The sequence below is a fragment of the Doryrhamphus excisus genome, chromosome 3, assembly GCF_030265055.1.
Source record: "Doryrhamphus excisus isolate RoL2022-K1 chromosome 3, RoL_Dexc_1.0, whole genome shotgun sequence".
Lineage (NCBI taxonomy): Eukaryota > Metazoa > Chordata > Actinopteri > Syngnathiformes > Syngnathidae > Doryrhamphus > Doryrhamphus excisus.
The window spans coordinates 12,215,630-12,241,274 of record NC_080468.1 but is presented as its reverse complement, the minus strand read 5'-3'; the positions used below and the strand labels follow the sequence as shown (position 1 = coordinate 12,241,274).

General features: G+C 39.3%; 1 protein-coding gene across 3 annotated transcripts; it reads right to left on the bottom strand.

The window, feature by feature from the left end:
* Positions 1-433: 433 nt before the first annotated feature.
* LOC131125742 (leucine rich adaptor protein 1-like) lies at positions 434-25,606 on the bottom strand. Of its 3 annotated transcripts, XM_058067576.1 has the most exons (6): positions 25,382-25,606; positions 18,521-18,596; positions 18,208-18,443; positions 14,383-14,674; positions 1,657-1,841; positions 434-1,577 (listed from the first exon to the last, which is right to left on the bottom strand). In XM_058067576.1, exons 4-6 carry the CDS (start codon positions 14,425-14,427, stop codon positions 1,298-1,300), a joined length of 510 nt encoding a protein of 169 aa, XP_057923559.1. In that variant the 5' UTR covers positions 14,428-14,674; positions 18,208-18,443; positions 18,521-18,596; positions 25,382-25,606; the 3' UTR covers positions 434-1,297. The 3 variants fall into 3 exon arrangements, with proteins under 3 accessions (XP_057923559.1, XP_057923557.1, XP_057923556.1); XM_058067574.1 differs by lacking the exon at positions 18,521-18,596; XM_058067573.1 differs by lacking the exons at positions 14,383-14,674; positions 18,208-18,443; positions 18,521-18,596; positions 25,382-25,606 and adding an exon at positions 2,301-2,758.
* Positions 25,607-25,645: the final 39 nt, after the last annotated feature.

Genomic DNA, 25,645 nt, shown 5'->3' with positions numbered 1-25,645 from the left:
ATAGAGGGGTATGATTAAACTTCTTCATGTATGCGTTTTTTCAGACATTTGGAATTGTGCAAATGTAATCACGTGATGTTCCTTAATGTAATTTGTCAAGCATGTCACACACAAACCATACCAAAAAGCAAGGGTGCAGAGATTCAGTTTTTTCATGAAATATGTATATTTAACTTAGTATATTATTGCTTTACAAAAATATCAGTCCCTTACTTCCTTATATCATATTTCACTATGTTGCCCTTGAACAACAGACTATCCCCATGAATTGTACATAGGCAGCAGTACCACCAATTTATTTATCAACAAAATGATTATTGCACTTGTAAGATGATAATGATGACTTATAGTTACATACAAGGTAATACAAGTAGCACATAAGCACTAGGGATAGACCGATATGGATTTTTTCGGGTCGATTCCGATACTGACTTAGCCGATGGCCGATTATGTCGATTGTCGACTGTCGATTTTACGTGGGCCGATATATGTGGCCGATACTGCTTTTGCTCCCTCAATTTACATGAAAAAATGACAATGATAACAAATATTACAGGTCTCAAGTTTAAACAAACATTTATTGAAATGTAAACACTGAACACAGATTCAGCTTTCTTAAACACACATTCCAGTAAACACTTTCAAGTAAAAAGGTGTTTGGTGCTTTTAATTCTTCATGTGATGTATATGAAATAAAATAAAACATATTTTAACTTGTGCCCCGCCCTGTGTATTAACTGTGTATTAACAAATGAATGTTGTATTTTAATGTATCTTTTATTCTGTTTACTTGCTTTTATTCAACTCCATTCTTCTGTAAAGTGTCTGAGTATTTTGAAAAGCGCTATACAAATAAAATGTATTATTATTATTATTAAGTATAAATAAAACATCTATTGTACAGAGTAGGATTCAACTTTTTTCAACTTAACCACACGTACTTAATTTTCATGCCGCAGAAAAATACATCGGCGACCCCCCGTGTGTATGGGCCGATACTGATTCAAGTAAAGAACGCAAATATCGTCCCGATCCTTAATAGACACTCAAGAAAAGAACAGAAAATACATTTCAATATGCAATAACCAGTATTTGTAATGCTATTACATGAAAGCAAAAGAGGAAAATATCTCTCTCTCTCTATATATATATATATATATATATATATATATGTGATATAACTGATTCATATTCATATTCATTCATATTCAAGTTTCACGCAACAATACTGGCCTTCTATTGTAGAAAAATTGCTTTAGGGTAATGATAATTCATTCAAGTTGCACTATTGGCAGAATCATAAAAAAGTCACATCATCCTGAGACTCTATCCAGCACCACTGAGCATCATACCCAAACAAAATCTCATTCGCCATATTTTTGACCTCTTCTCTTGACTTTTCATCAGCCTTCGTGTCTCCTGTTGTCCTCGTGGTGGATTGGACGAGACCTCCATCGGCCTTTGTACAAACCTCTGAATGCTGAAGTTGTGAGTCCGAGAAACTGCTCCGGCTTTTCCATCCTTCTGCCTTCAAGCTTCCAGGCAGTTTTTCGGCATCAGTTGAGCTTGGAACATCCCTGTCAGAATAGAATTTTCAATTTTCAATGAAGCAATAACGTACACATTTATGACAAACATTTCCTGTGCTGTGCACACCTGCATGAAGATGCTGAGGGTCCAGGCTCCTCTGCCATCACCAGGCTGCTCGCACTTCCTGTTAAACTGCTGTCACGGCTGGCCAAGGCGCGTCGATCCAACATGAGCCAACGCATGGCCTCAATACCCTCGTGCACGGACACCAGCTGCCGCAGAATCCTCACGTCGGCCGATCGCATCCACCTCTGCGTGGACAGTGAAGAATGATGGGAAGTACTTTAGCTCATGTGTGTCACACCAAAGGCTGTTTGAAGTTGGGGTTAAATAATTGCCAATAAAAACATGTACGTGATGTACACAAATGTACACTATCGTTCCATTTATGTTCAGTAATTTGCAGATATGGAAATGCAGCCTAAATGTGTGCCCAGGGGAAAACAGGAAGTGAGGTTCAGAGTTGAGTGTTATCTTGACCAACGACATTCGCCTTTAACAGAAAAAAACGATTCAACGACGCGAACCGGCTCCTTCCGTTCATTTCAAAGAGCCGGCTGTAGAGCCGATTCTTTCCGGACCGACACATCACTGTCAGATTTATACCACAATTGTTAGTATCGCCCACATTTACTCGGCTTCATATCACGTGATTGACATTACTTCTACTCTTTAGTATTTCATAAAAGACATAGAGAAATAATATTTACCATTTCTTGCTTTAAGTTGCTCAATTTACCGGCAAAAGTATCGCTGAAAGAATATTGGCGGTCCTCTGTCGTACCAACGTCCGCGTCCACATCGTCCCTCATCCAAAGTAAAAGACTTTCAGGTGTTTTCCTACCGACTTTACTTTCCAGTTCCTTCAAATCTGGAAACGCAACACTAGCAACGTTTTCTTCCATGTTGACGTTTGCTTCCACTTAGGAAGAAAACATGGAACCGCGCTCCTTTGGACGTCACATCTGCTGGTAGCAGCAGACGAAGCCAACATTCGCTCATGTTTTTGTTACGCTCACGAACATTCCACGGAGAAGCTATGAAAATCTCTTGTGTCGCCATTGACAGCGTAGAAGATGCTGGTTTAGCGGGGAAAACAAACAATGGCGGTAGGTTCATTCTCCTGGTCTCGCGCACAAGCGTCATTATTGACACCTGCCACATTGTGCACGAGACGATGGCGCATGCGCAATTCGTGTATACAGGACCACGTGACCACGGCCCTGCCAACATTGGAGGAGGGAGATACTGGTATCAGTTCGTTAGCGTACTTAAATGTTATAAGATCATTAAATTATATTATCATAATCAGAATAAAATACAGGACCAACAGTTTAAGACAGGGGTGGCCAAAGTAAGATTAATAATTGATAGTGTAATGCACTAAAATGTGTCTAATATTGTAAAATGTCGGGTTGACCTAATTTCTTTAAAGGGTTGAAGGATGTTCCCATTTCTGTTGGCCTGGTTGTAAATAGAATCAACATGGGGCGAGATGAAAGACGCATAAAAATAACTTATTCTAGTAGAGTACTTGTTTCCTTGCCCTCTGCTTTTCTTTGTTTTATAAACAGATAATTTTCGTGGCTTGTTGCGTATCATAGACTGACAACCTAGTAACAATAGTAATCAATTTACTGAACAACATTAATGGAATGTAATGTTCCATATTTCAACTAAGCCGTTTTTAACACTCTAACCCTAAGATAATGACCCAAAACATATAAAAAACATAAATAATACACTTGACAAGTGGCCAGCGACAGAGACAAGACATTTCTGACGAATATTGATTTTCCTCTATCCAACAAATACAAAATTAAATTTAAAACGCATGTATTCTAAACTTCTTTCTACAAGGGAAAACTAATGTAAAAAAAAACTAATATAAAACTAATATAAAAAATATTCCGCAGAAAGTTTTTGTGCCCAACTGTTGGGGAAGGTCCTACAAATGTGGAGCACTTGTAGGTTGCATTACCGTTTCAGCTACAGCAGAGGGAGGCAAAGATTGCTGTATTTAACTTAGACTCACGTGACAAAGTAGCACAATCTGTACCATCCACTACTGTGCTGTACTACACCAACCTGAACTGTTAAACTGAAAGATGAAAGAGCCACAGTTATGGTTTAAAAAAATATCTTTTTGTTCTAAGTAGAGCTCCAAAAATGCAAAAAAAAAAAAAAAAAAAGGGAGACAAAATATGATCATGATTCTTCAATGATTCTTCAATGGAACAATGGAGCTTCTAGGTTGTGCAGGGGCGTCAAACAAGCAAGAGGCCTAGCCGTTGCTGTAGAGGTTGGACACAGTCAGGTCATTTTGAAACTTCCTTAAATATCCCAAAGGTTCTAGAACAAAGAAGTCAAGTGATACACTCAAAAAAATCAACGGCCCTGAGCTGGTGGATCCCATCGGCTGTCCGTCCATTAAGACACAAGACCATCCTCGGCAAAATGAAGGTTGTTCCTGGCGCCAAGTACAGTCTGATAATCATCAGACACCATCTGCCAGAGAAGAAGCTTTACAGGCCTCGTCTTCTTCAACGCCACCAAATTTCCCATTTGGAATTTGAAGGAGAGCACCAAATATGGGACATTGAAAGGTGGAAGAAAAAAGCTTACTCTCTTTGAACGCCTCTCGCAGCTCACTGTTGCTCTTGAAGTTGAACAAAGTCAAACACATTTGAAACTTCCTCAAAGATCCTGAGGGTTCTGGAACAAAGAAGTGGTAAACCCAAAAAAAACATCAACGGCCCTGAGCAGGAGGATCCCATTGGCTGTCCGTTACGACACAAAACCATACTAGGCAAAATGAAGGTTGTTCCTGGTGCCGAGTGCAGTCCGATAACCATAAAAAGGCATCTGAGAGAAGAAGCTTTACAGGCCTGGTCTCCTTCAACGCCACCAAATTTCCCATTTGGAATTAGAAGTAGAGCACCAAATATGGGACATTGAAAGGTGGAAGAAAAAAAGTTTACTCTCTTTGAACGCCTCTCGCAGCTCGCCGTTGCTCTTGAAGTTGAACAAAGTCAAACACATTTGAAACTTCCTAAAAGATCCAAGGTTCTGGAACAAAGAAGTGGTAAACCCAAAAAAAACATCAACGGCCCTGAGCAGGTGGATCCTATTGGCTGTCCGTTACGACACAAAACCATCCTTGGCAAAATGAAGGCATCGTCGTCTTCAACGCCACAAAATTTCCCAATAAAACACGGGACATTGAAAGGTGGAACATCAGGTTGTCCAGGAGCATAAAATGATAGCTGCCATTTTTTGACAGGTTAACGACTTCTTCCAGAGGAATAAGCTCACTCTTTGGGACCATCTTGCGTGTTCCCCTCATCTTAATTGAACAGAGAACATTTGCGGACGGAATAACAAGGGAAGTTTCCAAAAAATGGGCACCAGTTCCAGACAGGTGATGGCCTCAATCTTCCTGCAACATTCCCAGGAGCCTCCCGGAAACACTGACATCAAGGATGCCCAAAGCCCTTTTTAAAGGCAGATACTTACTGAGTCCTTTGTTGGTATAAATACAGTTGAGGTTGGTGTTTTTTCCCCCTGTTGGGATGCAAAGAAGCGGATACATTAATATTCCGTCCACACAAGCTGTCTGCGACACATTTACAGGACACAGCGGAGTCTCTGTGGAAGAGGACATCTGCTGGGCCTGCCACTTGGTGACCTTTGCTCATAACTTACCGCTCTGACGTGACTTCCATCTAAAGCAGGGGTCTCAAACTCGCGGACGCTAGTTTGAGGCCCCAGCCTTGATATGAAAGTTTAATTTGTTTAATTTGTTTTTTGATTTGCTTATTTATTTTTCCATCTTATTTTGAGTAGAAAAATAAAAATTAACATTAAACATTTATTTAATAATGTAATAATAAATAAAAATTTATTTGTTCATTTGTTTAATTTGTTTTTTGATTTGCTTATTTATTTTTCCATCTTATTTTGTGTCGACAAATAAAAATTAACATTAAACATTTATTTAAGAATTTAATAATAAATACAAATTAATTTGTTCATTTGTTTAATTTGTTTTTTGATTTGCTTATTTATTTTTCCATCTTATTTTGTGTCAAAAAATAAAAATTAACATTAAACATTTATTTAATAATTTAATAATAAATAAAAATTAATTTGTTCATTTGTTTCATTTGTTTTTTGATTTGCTTATTTATTTTTCCATCTTATTTTGTGTTGAAAAATAAAAATTAACATTAAACATTTATTTAAGAATTTAATAATAAATAAAAAATAATTTGTTAATTTGTTTCATTTGTTTTTTGATTTGCTTATTTATTTTTCCATCTTATTTGATCTTATTTTTAAAAAAAGTAACATTAAACATTTATTTAATAATTTAATAATAAATAAAATTTATTTATAATAATTTAAAATAATTTATTATGATTTAATGTTTTATCAGAGCTTTTGCAAAGAACCAAAGCACTGAAAAAGTGGAGGGTATAGAAGAAGCATTGAAGACTATTATATTATATTATATATATATATATATATATATATATATTTTTTTTTTAAACCTGATGCGGCCCAGCCTCACCCAGCGCCTAACTCCAGTGGCCCCCAGGTAAATTGAGTTTGAGACCCCTGATCTAAAGAGACGGTCTGCCGACCGAACAAGGCCGCTAGGGGGCAGCGTTCATTCAACAGGTGTTAGATGATGCTTTCAAGGTTGAAGGTCCGAGACTGATTATTTCAACTACGGGATTAAGATTCATGAGGTCCATGAGGTCCATGAGGTCCAGTAGAGATTAGGTTGCAACGTCTTGGCAGGCAAACTCTGAGCAACCCTGAAAACTGATCCTAGGTCAACACAGTGACTCATCACCTCCACAAGAAAGGTCATATGTCATTTTATGGGAGGCGTTCGACATCTACATTTTTTTTTCCTGCAAACAGGTTACACAATTTAATCAATGAGCAAATTTGTTATACTTGACGGAATGTTGTAATTTCACTGCGGAGGGGCCATACATAAAGAAAATGGGTAAAAAAAAAAAAAAAAAAGTGGCACACAGAGAGGATTATGCTTTTAACGAGTCCCGGGCCCCTAACTTCCAGTTTGAGGGAAATCATAAACCTGAGCAAACATTTCAGATTGCTTTAAAAGAAACGTGCAGGTTGTTGAAAGACCTTCATTAGGAACAGATAGCATTTAACGGCATCTGTCTGTGCCATTATAAGTGATTTACGGTGAATCATAAAGTAGGGCCAGGTTTATTTGGGCAGCTGGTCTGAAATACGCAAAGAGCAGAGGTATTGGGTATAAAGTATAGCATGCTATTTCAATGTTTTGATAGCACAACCGGGGCTTGGAGAGACTTTACACTACACGCTAAAATAATGGCAATAATGGCAACTTGTCATATTCACTTGCAAGGATGAAGGGCAAAAATAAAGATTCATTTATGTGCTCATCCTTCATAGTATGAAGTGGATAAAACGAATACGTTTGAAACATATTGCATAACAACCACTACACTACTACCACAACATTTTACCGTTGGTACACAGAATGGCTCCTACTTCTGTTAATATAAATAGTAATATATATTTTTTGCCATTTTCATGTGTAAAACCTCATGATTACTTAGCACTATCATGCTAGGTGTTAGCAGGCTAACATTAGTATAGTAGCATTGACAAGCCAGCCACAGCTAAAAAAAAATTATATTACTAGTTATATTAACAGAAGTAGGAGCAAGTCTGTGTTTTGTAAGTCTCAAGTAAACAAGTATTTTAATATTAGCACACTAGAAATGCTAACATGCTCATGCCAGCATGCTAACACCTATCGTAATTGTGTTTACCTGCTATGATAGCACTGAGCGTGATAGTGCAAAGCAGCTAAAAATTGTACTATGCAATGCTAATAGTTAACATGCTAACATTAGCATGCTAACATGATAGTGCTATCCACGTAAATGGCACAAAATTTTCTACTGCTTTTCCTCACAAGGGTCGCGGGGGGTGCTGGAGCCTATCCCAGCTGTCTTCGGGCGAGAGGCGGGGTACACCCTGGACTGGTGGCCAGTCAATCACAGGGCATATATAGACAAACAACCATTCACACTCACATTCATACCTATGGACAATTTGGAGTCGCCAATTAAAAGAACGCAGTGAATACATTCTTGTTCAGTACAAGAGTTCCGGATGTTGTTGTGGGGTCTTTTGTGACCTCTCAGATGAGTTTTCGATGAGCTTTTGGGGTCATCGAACAGCTAGCTATCCTGGGAATGTTCACCACTGTTCCATGTTGTCACAGTTTGTGGATAATGGCTCTCACTGTGGTTTGCTGGAGTCCCAAAGGTTGAGAAATGGCTTTATAACCGTTTCCAAACAGATAGATAATTAATCTCACTTGTGTTTTAACAGAGGGGAAATACCTTTTCACGCAGGACTACGGAGGTTTGCTTTTTTTTTTCCTCCCTGAACTCATTTGCTCACAAAGATTTATTGATATGTCTTTTTTGCGCAGGAGGCAAAAAGAGCTGATGACAGAACTCCACAGTTTGAAGCTGGAAAAACGGCCACAAGGTGGCACTAGTGCATTTTATAAGAACTCGACCTCCAACTTTTCATAGAAATACACTTCTATGGCGGCAACCCTTGTAGCGCTTACACATTGAGACGAAATTTAAGTGCACTTGCTCAGTTCCGCGTTCGCCAGCCAATCACAGGGCACATACAGACAAACAACCATTCACACTCACATTCATACCTATGGACAATTTGGAGTCGCCAATTAACCTAGCATGTTTTTGGAATGTGGGAGGAAACCGGAGTACCAGGAGAAAACCCACGCATGCATGGGGAGAACATGCAAACTCCACACAGAGATGGAAGAGGGTGGAATTGAACCCTGGTCTCCTAGCTGTGAGGTCTGCGTGCTAACCACTCAGCCTCCGTTGGTATGATCTGAAATGTGCCATTACTTTTACACCAGATCTAATGGGACACACAAGTTTTGTTATTATGTAATGTTCTTTTTGTCCAGCAGTGGTTTTGGTCTTGGAACTCTGCCATGCAGGCCCCTTTTTGCCCAGTGTCTTTCTTATAGTGGAGTCATGAACACTGACCTTCACTGTGGCAAGTGAGGCCTGCAGGTTTTTGGATGTTGTTGTGGAGTCTTTTGTGACCTCATGGCTGGTAAATGTTTTGGATTTTTGCGGCTAATGGCTCTCACTGTGGTTTGCTGGAGTCCCAAAGCTAACTTAATCCACATTGATATCTCAATTCATTTTAATTATGTTTTAACAGGGGCAGGGCAATCCCTTTTTTACACAGGGCAATACAGGTTAGGATTTTTTTTCCTCAATATAAAGATTCATTTAAAAACTGCATTTAGTTTTCAGTTGTGTTGTCATTGACTAATATTTACATTTAATGATCTGAAACATTTAAGAGAAAACTGACAAACTGACAATCGAAGGAATCACACCACTGTACTATATATAAAGCAACTTTTGAATTCATACATGAGAGTAAAAATACACCTTTTCTAAAGTAGTTTAACATCTTAATGCACGTGCACACAGTCTGCTGATGAAGGAGAAAAAAAAGGCATTACAAATGAGGCCAATGGGCCAGGAAATCCTCTGGGTTCTACAGAAGGCACTGTGCACATGCACACAAAGTGGACCAGGTCAGGGAGGGAAATCCTGAACTTTTACTGCACAATTAGACTCTCCTCAAAAAATCTCCACATTCATCCCCAAAGAAGAATAAACCTCCAGGTGTGCCTACATCCAAGAAGATTATGAAAGAACAAGCTGTAGGACTATAGAGAACAATCTGCGATTGCTTGAATTATTTTCCGCAAAATAAGTAAACAAAAAGATAATGCAAAATAAATAAAAATGAAAATAAAAATATTTTATAAATTAAATAAAAATAATGGGCGGCACGGCAGTCTAATGGTTAGCGCGCAGACTTCACAGCTAGGAGACCAGGGTTCAATTCCACCCTCGGCTATCTCTGTGTGGAGTTTGCATGTTTGCATGTAGGCTACATAAACGGTCACAAGGTGGCAGAAGTGCATTTGAAATGTATCTTTTCACAAAAAGCTTTTTTTAGTCGGGAACTAATATTTTCCTGAAACTTACCAATGTTCTACTGCTGATTACTGACGAATGGAAAAAGTTAGCGTGTGAATGGTTGTTTGTTTATATGTGCCCTGTGATTGGCTGCCGACCAGTCCAGGGTGTACCCCGCCTCTCGCCCGAAGACAGCTGGGATAGGCTCCAGCACCCCCACGACCCTCGTGAGGAAAAGCGGTAGAAAATGAATGAATGAATGAATGAAAAAAAATGTGAACAATAAAAATCATGAATACATGATACAGTACAATACATGAATAGAATAATTTTTTAAAAATACATACAATTGAAAAATAGCGATATCATCAAGCTTGTATCGATCCGATATTGACACAAACCTTAGCATCAATGCTATTGATAATGAGATCGATCCACCCACCCCTCCTGTTCATGTATCTGTTTCCATTCAGGACACTGCAGAAATAAGCTGAGACATATATATATATATATATATATATATATATATATACGTATATAAACTAACTATTGTGTTGACTTGACATACACCAAATAGAATAAGTACATTCATAATACTCTGCAAAACAAACGTCCCGTTCCTGAAACAAGAAAGCACATTAAAAGGTGTGAGGCAGCGTGAAAAGCTTCCTCCGGCATCCATCTTTGGTGCTCCAAGGGATGACAGCGGCACCGAAGAGCTTGTGCAGCGCTTGATCGAATGCTTGATAGGCAAAAGCCCAAAGGAGCCCCGTGCCAGAGGCCACTAGGTTCTAAGCCCATTAACATTCCTGAATAAATAACCCCAGGGAACGTTATTGCAGAGACGCTTAACAGGGGTTTCCTCCCAGCGGCCGAGAGAAAGGCCAGGCATCACTGCCATGTTTACTTCTCTTTGGAAGAGCACAAGCATGAGCACAAAAGTAACAAAAATAATAACTTCTTTTAAGATAATGCCAATATTCACCATGAGTATTTGTCAGAGTGATAAAATCTTACATCAGGGGTGTCCAAAGTGCAGCCCGTGAGCCATTTGTGGCCTGTGGCTGGCTTGTCAATGCTACTATACTAATGTTAGCCCTTTGCACTGTCACGCTCGGTGCGATCATAGCAGGTAAACACGATTACGATCGGTATTAGCATACTGGCATGAGCATGTTAGCATTTCTAGTGTGCTAATATTAAAATACTTGTTTACTTGTGACTTACAAAACACAGAATGTCTCCAGGTGTTTGTGCTAGAATGCTTACGCTAGCATGCTAATGCTAGCATACTAGCAAAACTAACATTAGCATTTTTTGCTGTTTTCATGGATAGACACATTTAGCATACTAACATTTGCATGGATAGCACTATCGTGTTAGCATGCTAATGTTAGCATGTTAACTACTAGCATGCTAATATTGCACAGTACCATTTTTAGCTGCTTTGCACTGCCATGCTCAGTGCAATCATAGTAGGTAAACACGATAACAATAGGTATTAGCATGCTGGCATGAGCATGTTAGCATTTCTAGTGTGCTAATATTAAAATACTTGTTTACTTGAGACTTACAAAACACAGAATGTCTCCAGGTGTTCGTGCTAGAAAGCTTACGCTAGCATGCTAACGCTAGCATACTAGCAAAACTAACATTAGCATTTTTTGCTGTTTTCAGGGATATACACATTTAGCATACTAGCATTTACATGGATAGCACTATCATGTTAGCATGCTAATGTTAACATGTTAACTACTAGCATGCTAATATTGCACAGTACCATTTTTAGCTGCTTTGCACTGTCACGCTTGGTGCTATCATAGCAGGTAAACACGATTACGATAGGTATTAGCATGTTGGCATGCGCATGTTAGCATTTCTAGTGTGCTAATATTAAAATACTTGTTCACTTGAGACTTACAAAATACAGAATGTCTCCAGGTGTTCATGCTAGAATGCTTACGCTAGCATGCTAATGCTAGCATACTAGCAAAACTAACATGAGCATTTTTTGCTGTTTTCATGGATAGACACATTTAGCATTCTAGCATTTACATGGATAGCACTATAATGTTAGCATGCTAATGTCAGCATGTTAACTACTAGCATGCTAATATTGCACAGTACCATTTTTAGCTGCTTTGCACTGTCACGCTCAGTGCTATCACAGCAGGTAAATACGATTATGATAGGTATTAGCATGCTGGCATGAGCATGTTAGCATTTCTAGTGTGCTAATATTAAAATACTTGTTTACTTGAGACTTACAAAACACAGACTTGCTCCTACTTCTGTTAATATAAATAGTAATATTTTTTTTGCCGTTTCCATGTGTAAAACCTCATGATTACTTAGCACTATCATGCTAGGTGTTAGCAGGATAACAGTATAGTAGCATTGACAAGCCAGCCAAAGCTAAGAAAATATACTTCTATTTATATTAACAGAAGTAGAAGCAAGTATGTGTTTTGTAGTCTCAAGTAAACAAGTATTTTAATATTAGCACATTAGAAATGCTAACATGCTCATGCCAGCATGCTAACACCTATCGTAATCGTGTTTACCTGCTATGATAGCACAGAGCGTGACAGTGCAAAGCAGCTAAAAATGGTACTACGCAGTATTAGCATGCTAGTAGTTAACATGCTAACATTAGTATGCTAACATGATAGTGATATCCATGTAAATGACACAAAAATGCTAGTATGCTAAATGTGTCTATCCATGAGTTTCCATTAGTTTTGCTAGTATGCTAGTGTTAGCATGCTAGCATTAGCATACTAGCACTAACACCTGGCATGATGTCAGGTGTCCCGACCAAGTTCTCTGACGATTTTTTGTGGCGTTACATACACAAATGCTGAAACGGGTCCTATCGTCACAATGTTAAAGAATCTTTTGAAACATTCCTGGATCCAGACGGTGATCCGGTTGTCCCAAATTCCATTTCCGACAATTTCTGAAAATGTCATTAAAATCCATTCAGTCCTTTTCAAGTCATTTTGAACTCAGACAGACAGAAACATAACTTCCGAGCTGCGCTTCTGCTTCGCAGAGGGAAAATATTTTTTTTATAAGTCATAATATTATGAAAAACAAAGCATATCTACATGTGCTTGGTGGAAGAAGTTTTGGACATCCGTGTCTTATATGAAAAGCAAATGACCTGAAAGCACTTGCGGCTCCCCGACATCCTGAACAGGATAAGTGGTAGAAAATGGATTGATGTTTGAAGTATTTGTGTGCAAATTATAATATATGTGTGTTTTTGGGATGTACGGTACATTATTTGCTGCACAGACTAGTTTATGGAGCATTTTACTGCAAACATAGCTGAGTCATTAAATCTTTGTATAACTCGTAGCCGTGATCATGAAGCAATGCATCAGATGGAGTGGGATAAAGTTATGAACTTTGCATAACACACTGGACGATTTAGTTTCTCGTTTTGTGGGAATAGTTGGGGAAAGACCCGTTTGGGATCCAGCTTGACTGCACCCCAGTGCACAAAGCAAGGTCTATCAAACGCCGTTGGGATGAACTAAAACTGAGCCAGCAGAACCTCTCTCATGTCCAACATCAATCACCTCTGACCTCACAAATGTTTTTCTGAAAGAATGGACAACAAAATTCCCACAGACGCACAGTCGCAGAACACTGGACCAGCGCTACATCCTTGCAAGGGTACTAAATGGGAGCTAAACTGGTCTAAACTGGTTTGGTCTGGTATGGAATTGGTGGCGTGTACATCGCATTGCTAGCAGTAAGTCAAGCCTGTTTGTTTCCGGTCAAGGTTAGTCTCTACCAAGTCTTGCCCTTTGTCGCCGATTCTGTTCGTCATTTTTATGGACAGAATTCCTAGGTGCAGCCAAGGCTTCAAGGGGTCCAGTTCGGGGGCCTTAGGATCTGCTATTTGCAGACTATAGCCACGTATACATGGACCCAAATATTCCAATTCCATTTGGGTTATTTGCTCAAACCGAAAGAATCTAACGTTTGTATACACCTCATTCCGAAAGAAAGTGCCAATCCGAATGAATATATAATCGTATTCCCAGGGGTGGAATATTCCTTTCCCCAATCCGATTGAGGTATCTTGTACCCGCTCAAACGGAAAGTTTTTCTTCGTGGTGTTTTTCTTCTTCTGTTGTTTATTGGCGGTTGGCAAGCAGCTTTCGTGTGCATTAGCGCCATCTGTGGAACAGAATCTAAACCCTTCTATAGGCCATTCACAAGTCCAGTTTTATTAAAAAAGAAAATATATATCTATATAAAACATGTGCCGAGCTTAATTATAAAATATTAGCAAGATTTGAACTTTATCTTTTCCTGTTCCCGGGTGCGTTCTTTCAGGGAATGCTGAGATATGACGTAACACGCAGCTCAGGACGTTCTTCAGTTTAAAAAAATGGAGGCGAGCAATCGGCACCGGACCGCTGCGAAAAGTTTGTTTTTGATTCTAACTAAATTTCAAGACTGGACGAAGGAAAAACTGGCAATACGGAGTTATTCCAACAAGTGAAAGAAAAACTGGAGGAAGTCGGTATCACGTGATGTTGGTGTTTACGCTTTACTGCGCATGCCCCATTGACTATTCTGGTTGATTATAGCGGCGCATGTAGACACGCGATTGGAATATTCCTTTCCATGTGTACCATTGCTTTCGGAAAGGTCAATTCGGAAAGCGTATGAGTTTACACTGTAGGGTATCTGGACTTACCCTAAAAGACAGGGTGAGAAGCTGGGTCATCTGGGAGGGGCACATAGTAGAGCGGCTGCTCCTTCACATTGACAGGAACCAGTTGAGGTGGTTCGGGCATCTTGTCCGGATACCTCTATGAGGAGGTGTTCTGGGCATGCCCCATACCGTGAGAAGACCCAGGAGCAGACGTAGGACACGCTGGAGTGATAATGTCTCACAGCCGGCCTGGGAATACCTTGGTGTCCTCTCGGTGGACCTGGAGTAGGTGGTCCGTGACCAGGAACTCTGGGCTTCCGGACTGAGACTGCTACTGCGGATAAGCGGAAGAAAATGGATGGATGGATGAATAAAGGTAAAACATGTAAAAAAAACTAGAAAAGCACTCTTGAGAGCACAGACCTCCACCAGCGCCATAGTCCCCCCCCATTGTGATTTACACCATAATTATTCATCCTACATATTTAGATTCCCACCCTCGGCCATCTCTGTGTGGAGTTTGCATGTTCTCCCCGTGCATGCGTGGGTTTTCTCCGGGTACTCCGGTTTTCCTCCCAAATTCCAAAAACATGCTAGGTTAATTGGTGACTCCAAATTGTCCATAGGTATGAATGTGAGTGTGAATGGTTGTTTGTCTATATGTGCCCTGTGATTGGCTGGCGACCAGTCCAGGGTGTATCCCGTCTCTTGTCGGAAGACAGCTGGGATAGGCTCCAGCACCCCCGCGACCCTCGTGAGGAAAAGTGGTAGAAAATGAATGAATGGAGAAAACATGTGCAATGTATCTTTTCACAAAAAGCTTTTTTAGTCAGGAACTGATATTTTCCTGAAACTTACCAATGTTCTGTTGCTGATTACTAAAGAACGGAAAAAGTTAGAAACAAACTTTTTCTGTTGTAAGACGAGAGTCTAACCTTTCTTTTGGTAAATTCCATATCACACAATATTCCTTGACCATGAAAAAGTACCATGGAAGGGCTAGAATGACTAAAAAATGCTAAACATGTTAATATAAATATCCATTTGTCATTTATTTCCTTTGTCTACAGTTTCGTATTCGTATGTTTCGCCTCTCAAAGGTCAAATGAAAGTTTGTCTTGTGATTCCGGCCACATGATAATATTCTGAGTCAGTAAGGTCAATGGACTATTGTCAAATAGTTTGCCACATCATTGTTTTTAAGCGTTTGTGTGTTCGCAGATGTGAACGTCTTGCACACGGAGACCCTTTATTTATTAGATTCCTCATCCTGCTTTTAACGGCCAAGTGCAACGCAACACAATAGCTCCCCTTCCTGCAACTTAAGTGGTTTTCTTGCCAAATATTTGAGGTTCTCTACCCCCCTCACGTTCTCTGATAGAGATAGTGAGGAGATACACACCGCTGACAGCCTGTATAGCTGCGGCACAGCTTGGAGCACCCCACGCCCCCTCACATCCCAGTGGCACACATGCCATGATGGTGGGGGTCAGCCGTGACGGAAGAGTCACATTCACGATGAAGTGAAATATTGCATCGCTTGATTGGGTGATTTTTTTTTCTCTCCCCAGGAACCTGTAAAAAGGCTCCCGCCTTGTAAGCGATCTTTCTCCCAAGACGCGTATTCATTGCTGGAAAGGTCACAAGTGAGCGCCTGTCGAGTGACACGAGAAAGAAGGCGAACAACAATCAAAAGGCATCTGGCGGCGTTCCAAAGGCAACATAAGGAGCGTTGAGGGGGTGAGGGTGGTACCTGAGATTAGAAGTCAATTTCTTTTTTTATTTTTCTGCCGTGTGTCATGTTTCCCCCCTCTGCTCTTTCTCGGGTTACTGGATGAAAACATACAAAAAGGCCCCTGGGGGTCTTTTCTCAACAAGGTCACGACATGAACTCACTGGTCACAACAATAGGTACACCTACAGTGAGATCCTACTTCTGAAACTGGATCAAAAGAGATGTTCAGTTTTGATTGACAGCTATTAATTTATTATGTATATGGTCTGCAGTTGTGTTTCTCGCAGTGTTTCATTCTAGATGATTTTGACTCTTCACGAGGGTCGCGAGGGTGCTGGAGCCTATCCCAGCTGTCTTTCGGCAAGAGGCGGGGTACACCCTGGACTGGTGGCCAGCCAATCACAGGGCACATATAGACAAACAACCATTCACACTCACATTCATACCTATGGACAATTTGGAGTCGCCAATTAATCTAACATGTTTTTGGAATGTGGGAGGAAACCCACGGGGAGAACATGGAAACTCCACACAGAGATGCCCGAGGGTATAAAATATTGTGTGATATGGAATTTACACAAAAAAAAAAGGTTAGACTCTCGTCTTACAACAGAAAAAGTTTGTTTCTAACTTTTTCCGTTCTTTAGTAATCAGCAATAGAACATTGGTAAGTTTCAGGAAAATATCAGTTCCCGACTAAAAAAGCTTTTTGTGAAAAGATACATTTCACATGTTTTCTCCATTCATTCATTAATTAATTTTCTACCGCTTTTTCCTCACGAGGGTCGCGGAGGGTGCTGGAGCCTATCCCAGCTGTCTTTGAGCAAGAGGCGGGGTACACCCTGGACTGGTCGCCAACCAATAGACATAGACAAACAACCATTCACACTCTAACACTCTAACGTTTTCCGTTCGTTAGTAATCAGCAGTAGAACATTGGTAAGTTTCAGGAAAATATTAGTTCCCGACTAAAAAAGCTTTTTGTGAAAAGATACATTTCAAATGCACTTCTGCCACCTTGTGGCCGTTTATGTATCCTAAAACTGCTGTAAAGGTGACATTCATTTATGTGCAATTTCATCATCACCTCTTTTTGCCTTGCACAAAAAAAGATGTATCAATACGTCTTTAGGATCGGGCGTTCGGGATCATATATGAATACCTCTTTGGTACTGAAAGAGTTAATAATGACTATTATTATCTTTGTGAAGGCAAATTTGTTATGCAACCTGTATATTGGACGCCATTTTTAGAAGTCATGACCAGTGAGTGTCCACACAAGCGTTACCAATTCATGAAGTCATTAAAACGTCTCACTCAAAAGGCCTGAAACCTTCCTCGTACGCCCATCAAGAGCGACCCACCAAACAGCCAGCCTTATCAAACAACATGTGGCACCGGAAGATAAGGAGGCACAGTGGCGAGATGTCGCCATGCTCCATTCAGCGAGCGACCCGCCGTGCCAGGTGAGCATATGGAGAGCATCAGAGCTCCATGTTTGATGAAGTCAATGTTTGTGTTCCGTCAGCAGTATATTCTTCTTGGCCGTCTTCCCATGGGGCTCCTTCAGACACATATGGAGGTAATTTGTTCCAAATTCCTCAGTAGAGAGAGAGAGAGAAAAGAAGAGTGGAGAGGGGGGGGGCTGCTTTGGGATTTGGGGGTTGGAAATCAGGCTGGTGGTGGTTGGGGGGCTACATTTTTGGGGGTTCGAGGCGATGGGATTTGTGTGTGTGTAGTCCCTCTTTGAACAGCTTCGTGTAACATGAGAGCATGTTTGGGAGGGTTGAATGTTACAGTAAAATCCAATTTTGAACGAAAAAAAAAAATCAAAACATCCAAAAACCTCATTGCTAGGGCACCGTGTTTTTATTATGATTGAAGCATTAGCTCAGAAACTGTTCACAGTATCTGTTTCTGGTCAGCAAAGACCTTTTTAACAGTATTTACTTTTGTGATTTCAGTGTATTTAATGCAATACAATACATCAATGTTGCTGCGGTAGTCGCCTTTAAAAGGAGTTCTATTCTTACAATGGCATTGGAAGTTGGGTTTTAGTGTAAGTTGAACTTAAATAAAGTAAGAAATATTAAATTAGATTAAATAGAAACTATAATAAAACAGGTACTTACTTTTATCCCTGTCATTGTCTTGCACAATGAAAGGGTGTTGCAAAGGAGGGAGAGATAGGCCGAAGGCTCTTTAGTTATCACTTTCCTTTCCATAGGAGCAGATCCTTTCACATGCTCAACGACAGCATGTTTATCCTTGATGATGGTAGCGAGATGCAGACATTGTTGGTCGCGATTTCTCCGCCTTCCAATGTCCAATTTCACCTTCCTTTGCCATCAGAAGAGTATGCTTCACACTTGGGAGATATAATGAAGGGAAAGGTTAACATAAAAGAACACAAGTGAAGTGTCTTGGGTAGTGTATTCCTCCCACTTTGATTCACAGCAGCCAGGAATTCTGGTTTGTTGGAACACGAAACGGTCCATGGATTAAAACGTGTTCGGGACTGCTGTTATAGGTGAGAAAGCAAATACTAATACTAGAAAAGCACTCGGAAATCGCAGACCAAAAGCCATACATGTCAACACTTAGCATGATATTGCTAAGTGTTTATATCACAGTCTACATGTGAAAATGGCAAAAAAATACTACTATGCTAATATTATCTGATTTGATCTGAAAAACCTTTTCTGATCTGATTAGCATGCTATCAATGCTAACATGAGCATGCTAACACCTATTATATAATTATATATGTGTCTACCTATGAAAACGGCTAGTAATGCTGCTATGCTAATGTTAGCATGCTAAAATCTAGCATAATAGTGCTAAGTATTCATATACGTGACCGGCTGTGAACATGGATATAAAGGCTACTATGCTAATGTTAGCATGCTAAAATCTAGCATAATAGTGCTAAATATTCATATACGTGACCAGCTGTGAAATCAAGGGCCGTAAAAATTAGCTGTATGCCAAAACTGGCCCCTGGACCATCACTTTAAACCCTCCTACTTGCCAGTGTTTATGCATTCAAGGATGATACGACTGGGAAACTAAGACAAAAATACTATAAAAAGTAAAAAACTCCAACTTTGATCATTTGTTGACATGAACAGACCAATGATATGACAACATTTAAAAATAGAAATTTGTGCTCTTTGGGAGGGAATCATTTGGAATGTTGTGCAAAAAGCACCGCAGCTCCAAAAGTCCCTTTATGGAGAATAGATGCCGCTTTTCCAAGTAAATATTTTGATATTAGATATGTGATCTTGTATACCGATGGTCAACATCCTGTTGACTGAACTATTTTTAATTGACATACTTGATCCACTTTGACTGATAAATGCATAAAAACCCTAAGTGCCTTATAAATAAAGACTCTTCTTAGCTTTGCATCCAAAATGTCAACATGTCAAGTCTTACAATGGAGACGTTAAGCCAAGAGCCCTCCGGTCAACAGCATTAACAATCCAATGCCTAATCCCACTCAAGAAAGGTTGTGATGCAAGAGATTTGGCCTCCCACATCATGTTTACATTGCACTGACACAAAGGAAGTTAAAGAAACCTGAAGAATGAAGAGCTGTTTATTGCAAAGTGACTTTCTCGTATTACACGAGAAAATGTGATGTTTTTAGAGTCCTCTAAACATAAAATAACACCCCTATAGTCACTTTTACACTTGCATTACCCAATATAGCAGGCATAATACAAACCAAGCTATCTAAGATATACGTAATACTCAAATGTTAGCATTGACCGGGTATTATCTCATCATTGTAATGTGAGTGACACCTAGAGAATGCTACTATAATTTCATTATTTGTGGTTAAGGAGAGGGCGGCACGGCGGTCGAGTGGTTAGCGCGCAGACCTCACAGCTAGGAGACCAGGGTTCAACTCCACCCTCGGCCATCTCAGTTTGCATGTTCTCCCCGTGCATGCATGGGTTTTCTCCGAGTACTCCGGTTTCCTCCCACATTCCAAAAACATGCTAGGTTAATTGGCGACTCCAAATTGTCCATAGGTATGAATGTGAGTGTGAATGGTTGTTTGTCTATATTTGCCCTGTGATTGGTTGGCGACCAGTCCAGGGTGTACCCCGCCTCTCGCCCGCAGACAGCTGGGATAGGCTCCAGCACCCCCGCGACCCTCGTGAGGAAAAAGCGGTAGAAAATGAATGAATGAATGGTTAAGGAGAGATTCACAATGGACTTCAATGTGTATATCAACAAGCAGAGACATTCACACGGGAGCTGCTGTCGGCCACTCTCTATATTGCTAACCTGCTGCTACAGGTCAATTCTAACGAGCTGTCTTAAAGTCACATATATCGTGGTTCTAGCTGTATGCTCACATATTTATACATTTTTTTTATGTTATGAATGAGGAATGTGGAAAGTATGGCCTATTTTCTGAAAGAAAAAAAAAATTTGACCAAAAAATCATGAATGCTGAATCACCAACATGCAAGTAGTACATAGATCCACTGTCTATTGGTGGATTGCTGGTGAGGTACAGTATATTGTGATCATATATGATCATTTGTATGATGGTGGGTGCGTACTGTCATAAAAAAATAATAATATTTTGGTAACTTTAGATGTTGGATACGACCATCTCTCTGCAGGTGTAGATCAGTACAAACTACAACCACAATAAGTGGTAGCTCCATGTAAAAACACACAATGGACACTGGCTCATCATTGCTGCGTGTCTGGATGTTGTTTTGCAGAGAGAGAAAACGATTACGTGCTCCAGTGACAGGAACATTGTGTTTTTGTTAAGTAATCGAATGGGAAGGGCAACAATGTCTTCAATGCCCTTGTGGAAACATCTGGGTAGTTCGCTTTAACTTTAATCCAAAATGACAGAACAATGAAGTTCTCTTTGCACACAAGGGATTTGGCACATTTGTATGCTTGGAAGCAACCAAACCATCTTTCGAGTAACTTGTGTTTTATTTTGCTTTCTTGTCTTCACATGATTGCCAAAGATCTTCTTAAATAATCTTCACAAATTCTATTGTTTCTTTATACGACTTTTTCTTGTTAGCTTTCAACTTTGTGTGGAAATATGAGGAAATAACTGTAAAAGCAATCTTCACTCGCTAAATGTACTGCAAAAAAGGTCAGTAAGGATAATTCATAATGCCGCCTACAGAGAACATACTAACTCCTTATTTCTGAAATCACAAATACTTAAACTTGCTGATATAGTTCATCTTCAAACAGCTAAAATAATGCATAAGGCTAAAAATAACCAATTACCTAATAATGTCATTTAATACTTCTCTACAAGAGAGGAGAAATATGATCTCAGGGAAGAACTACATTTGAAACACTTATATGCTAGGACTACGTTAAAAAGCCATAGCATTTCAATATGTGAAAAAGAAACTTAAACTATATTAGGAAAGCAGGAAGTGAACAAATGTAACAGTTACTAATTGTAAAAGTACCAGATGGATGGGTAGGATTTAATAAGTTTTTGCTTCTTCCTAATCCTTTTTGGACATGTGGAACTGTGAACTGATTATGTAAACTAAACTAGACTAGACTAGACTAGACTAAACTAAACATAAATTACTTAAACTATTTTAGGAAAGCAGGAAGTGAACAAATGTAACAGTTACTGATTGTAAAAGTACCAGATGGAGGGGTAGGATTTAATAAGCTTTGCTTCTTCCTACTCCTTTCGAACATGTGGAACTGTGAACTGATTATGTAAACTAAACTAGACTAGATTAAACTAAACTAAACTAAACATAAATAAATAAAATACTTAAACTATATTAGGAAAGCAGGAAGTGTACAAATGTAACAGTAACTGATTGTAAAAGTACCAGATGGAGGGGTAGGATTTAATAAGCTTTGCTTCTTCCTACTCCTTTTGGACATGGGGAACTGTGAACTGATTATGTGATGCATTCAGTTGTAATCTGATGCATGTTCAAATGAAATAAAACAATTACCATTACTTTTTTCCACTTCATTCTGGTAAAATTACTGCAGATTTTTTTCCACTGTTGCTGGGTCTTATATGATATTTTTAGTTTCCATGTTACCTTCCTTTTAAAAAATAAATAGGATAGGTGCAATGAGATTGCATGGACTGATTAGAGACTTGATGGCGCAACATGATGGATCATCAACTATAATGAGGTCCCGTACTGTATCAGTCAGGGCATCGGGTGCTTGTGCCTCCGCTTCCTTTCAGCATCCATCCATCTGTCGGAGGTGGGAGAAGTCATGACCTCACAATCCTCTGCCAATGACATCATGTGACATTAAACTCTGTGACAAGCTTCATGTTGACTCCAGGAACAGATGGGCCAAACTTCTACTCAAACTAGTTTCCTCAATATTACATACACTTTCATCATTTTAAGTTCCCACACACTCGTAAGACAAGAATCAGCTCTGGGGAGGAAAGAAAACTGTTTGAGTTTGTTTGATGGCAAAATCAAATAGTTTATCCATCTAATTGCTTGTGACGCTCAAGACTGGGTAGCGTAAATAAGGATCTGTAAATCACAGAGGATAATTAATAGGGTTTAAACTGTAGTGGGAACACAACAACACTCCGACCACATGAAACGGATTCCATTATTAGTGTGTAAAGCATTTAAGAGCAAGAAAGCCTCTTTGCATCGCAGAAAGAAAATCAAGTCCAGCTGGATATGTGAAAAAGCGGAAGACGCCACGGCCCGATGAAACCTACGCCGCGTGCTGTCGTGTTTGCTGTCAATTACATGTGGGGTTATCTTAAAGCCAATCTTGCACCAATCACGCCTTAATGGGGCAGGTCAGAATGCCACTGGCAAACATGTCAGACTTTTGGCACTGATTGTGGTCATTAGGAGAACACAAGCACTCATATTTCACTGCGGAGGACATGTGACATATGAATTTGTCCACTGTGATCAAAGGTATCCAAAGTGCGGCCCATGGCACATACTAAAAATATAATTTCAATGCGTGACGTAAATGAATGGATGCAGGGGAAAAAAAAGCAGGAAATGTCTGAGCAGAAGAGGCAAAGTCACGATGAACGATGTCAAAATTTAAAATCAATGTACCTAGCATGACAGAACTAAGCGTTTCGATAAGTCTCTACTTATGAAAATGGCTAAATATTGCAAGCTAACAATGCTAACATGCAAACCCTTCCATGCAACACCCAGCACGATAGAGCTAAGAGTTGTGTGCTAATACTTACAAAAATGTAAAAAAAATGCTAACATTAGCATGCTGACTCTAATATACTAACACCTAACAGGAGAGCACCAAGTGTTTATATAGGTTTCTACTGATGAAAACAGTTAAAATGCTACTGTTAGCAATGCTAATGTTAGCATCTTGTTAGCACCTGGCATGGTTGCCATAAGTGTTGATGTCAAAACTATTGAAAATGGCTAAAAATGCTATGATGCTATGCTATGCTATGTTACTATGCTAGCAATGCTAACATGCTATCACTTACCATATAAGACTGTATTCATAAATAGCAATAGTAAGATGCTAACATTAGCATGCCACCACGTAGCATAATAGCACTAAGTGTTTCTGTAAGTCTGTAAAAATGGTGAAAAAGGCTAATAAGCTAACGTTAACATGCTGACATTACCTGCACCTAGCATGGTAGCGTGAAGTGTCTTTATACTTGAATGGGATAATGTTGAAATAATTTAATAATGAAGAATTTAATATATTCTTTTTTTACTGTGTTATTATAATAAAGTAAAAAAATATGGGAATAAAGTCAGAATTATGACAAGAAGAAAGTTGAAATAGTTGGAAAATAAAAAAATAAACAATTGCAGAAATGGAACAGCTGTAATTTTACAAGAATAAAGTCAAAATATTAAGAAAAAAAGTTGTATTTTGATGAGAAAAATAAATAAAATAAAAACAAAAAATATATAAAAAAATAAGTACAAAAATAAATACACAAATAATATAAATATAATAAAATAATAATATTTATATTATATACTATTATATATTATATTATACATTATTTAATAATAATACAATAATAAAAAGTCATAATATAATCAAAAACAAACAAAATTAAGTTGTTCAAGTGTATTTTCACCTCAAGTAGGTCAAGATACAGCCCACGTTTGAAGCTTATTGAACTAATCAACACTAATCTGCTTCTTAACGTGCCGGATGATCCGCCAGCGTTGGGATGTCACGTGAATGCACTGGCTCGTGATGCAAGCAAACAACACTGAGGAGGTGTGTGGCCGTGATAATGCATAGCAAGTATTCCCATATGTGCGTTATGGCCAGGGTGGCATAGCTGCTATGCAGAGTCCATATTATTCCAGAGGGGAGAGGGTTTACAGTCTGGAATGTTCACTATTTCCCCACAGGAAGCCGAGCATGGAAGTCGACCGTCGACCCACGCCCAGATCTCTCCATCACACGCAAAGCTGGCGAACTACTGAATTACTGCATAAAAACACAGACTCTATCACATACAGTGGAACCTTGGTTAGCGGCATGAATCCGTTCCAGAAGGTCTGACTCCATCCAAAACGTACTCGGACAAGAACCCCATTAAATCGGGTCCGGAAATTCTAAAATGTTGATACAAAACACTTTTTTTTTTATTAACTAAAATTTTACATGCAGATACATACAATTCTAAGATGTGATTCTTGATGGAACAGTTCATGCTGGTACTTGTAACCATTTTGCATTATTGAGGTTAGAAACTCGCACACGTGTAACAAGTCCACCAACCCAACTCTCGTGATCAGGTTCGCAATTCACTCGTCTATACATTTATAAAAATACAGTTTGAGTAACAGTTGCACAATTAATGGCGTGTTCCTTTTTAAGCAGCGTGCATGCTAAGTGAACAAGTTAGCAGAGACGAATACCCAAGAGTCCTGGCTCAGTAAAAAACCTGCAAGTTTTGAACGACTCGTTCAATAACCGATCATCACTACAACAATAACTCACTGACAAAACAGGAAGGTGGTGTCTGTGTTGATGCTACCACATTGTGTCTTTGGCAAGAATAACATCTTCAATGAGGGTTAAAGTAACCTTATATGTTGATTTATCCTTTTCAATGTTATTTGCCTTTAAAACTATAACTTTAAAACTATAAAAACGCATTTTGTGTTAACATTTTTGCCTTTCCTAAAATGATTCATTTGATTCGCTTCATTATTTCTTATGGGGAAAATGTACTCGGTTAGCAAACAGAATAAACAACAGTGAGCAGTTGTTAAAAGAGTGAGCTAGCATTACTAACAAGTTAGCATATACCTTATGAACGTAGTAGCCACTTGTAGCTTCCCCATCCAAAAACGACAAAAACGTGCTGCCGTTAAACACCGTTGTTTTTGTTTTTTTTAGATACACTTAGAACTTGCTAACTAGCTGCCGCCAAGCCGTAGGAGAGTGATTTGACAGCCAAGGCAAAGGGCATAACCAAAGATGCCAGAAAAGTCGAACTGCAATGACTTTGAAAGGTGAGCGATCAGACACGCTGGCATCGATTGGCTTAGCCTGTGGCAAGCTGCTGCCAAT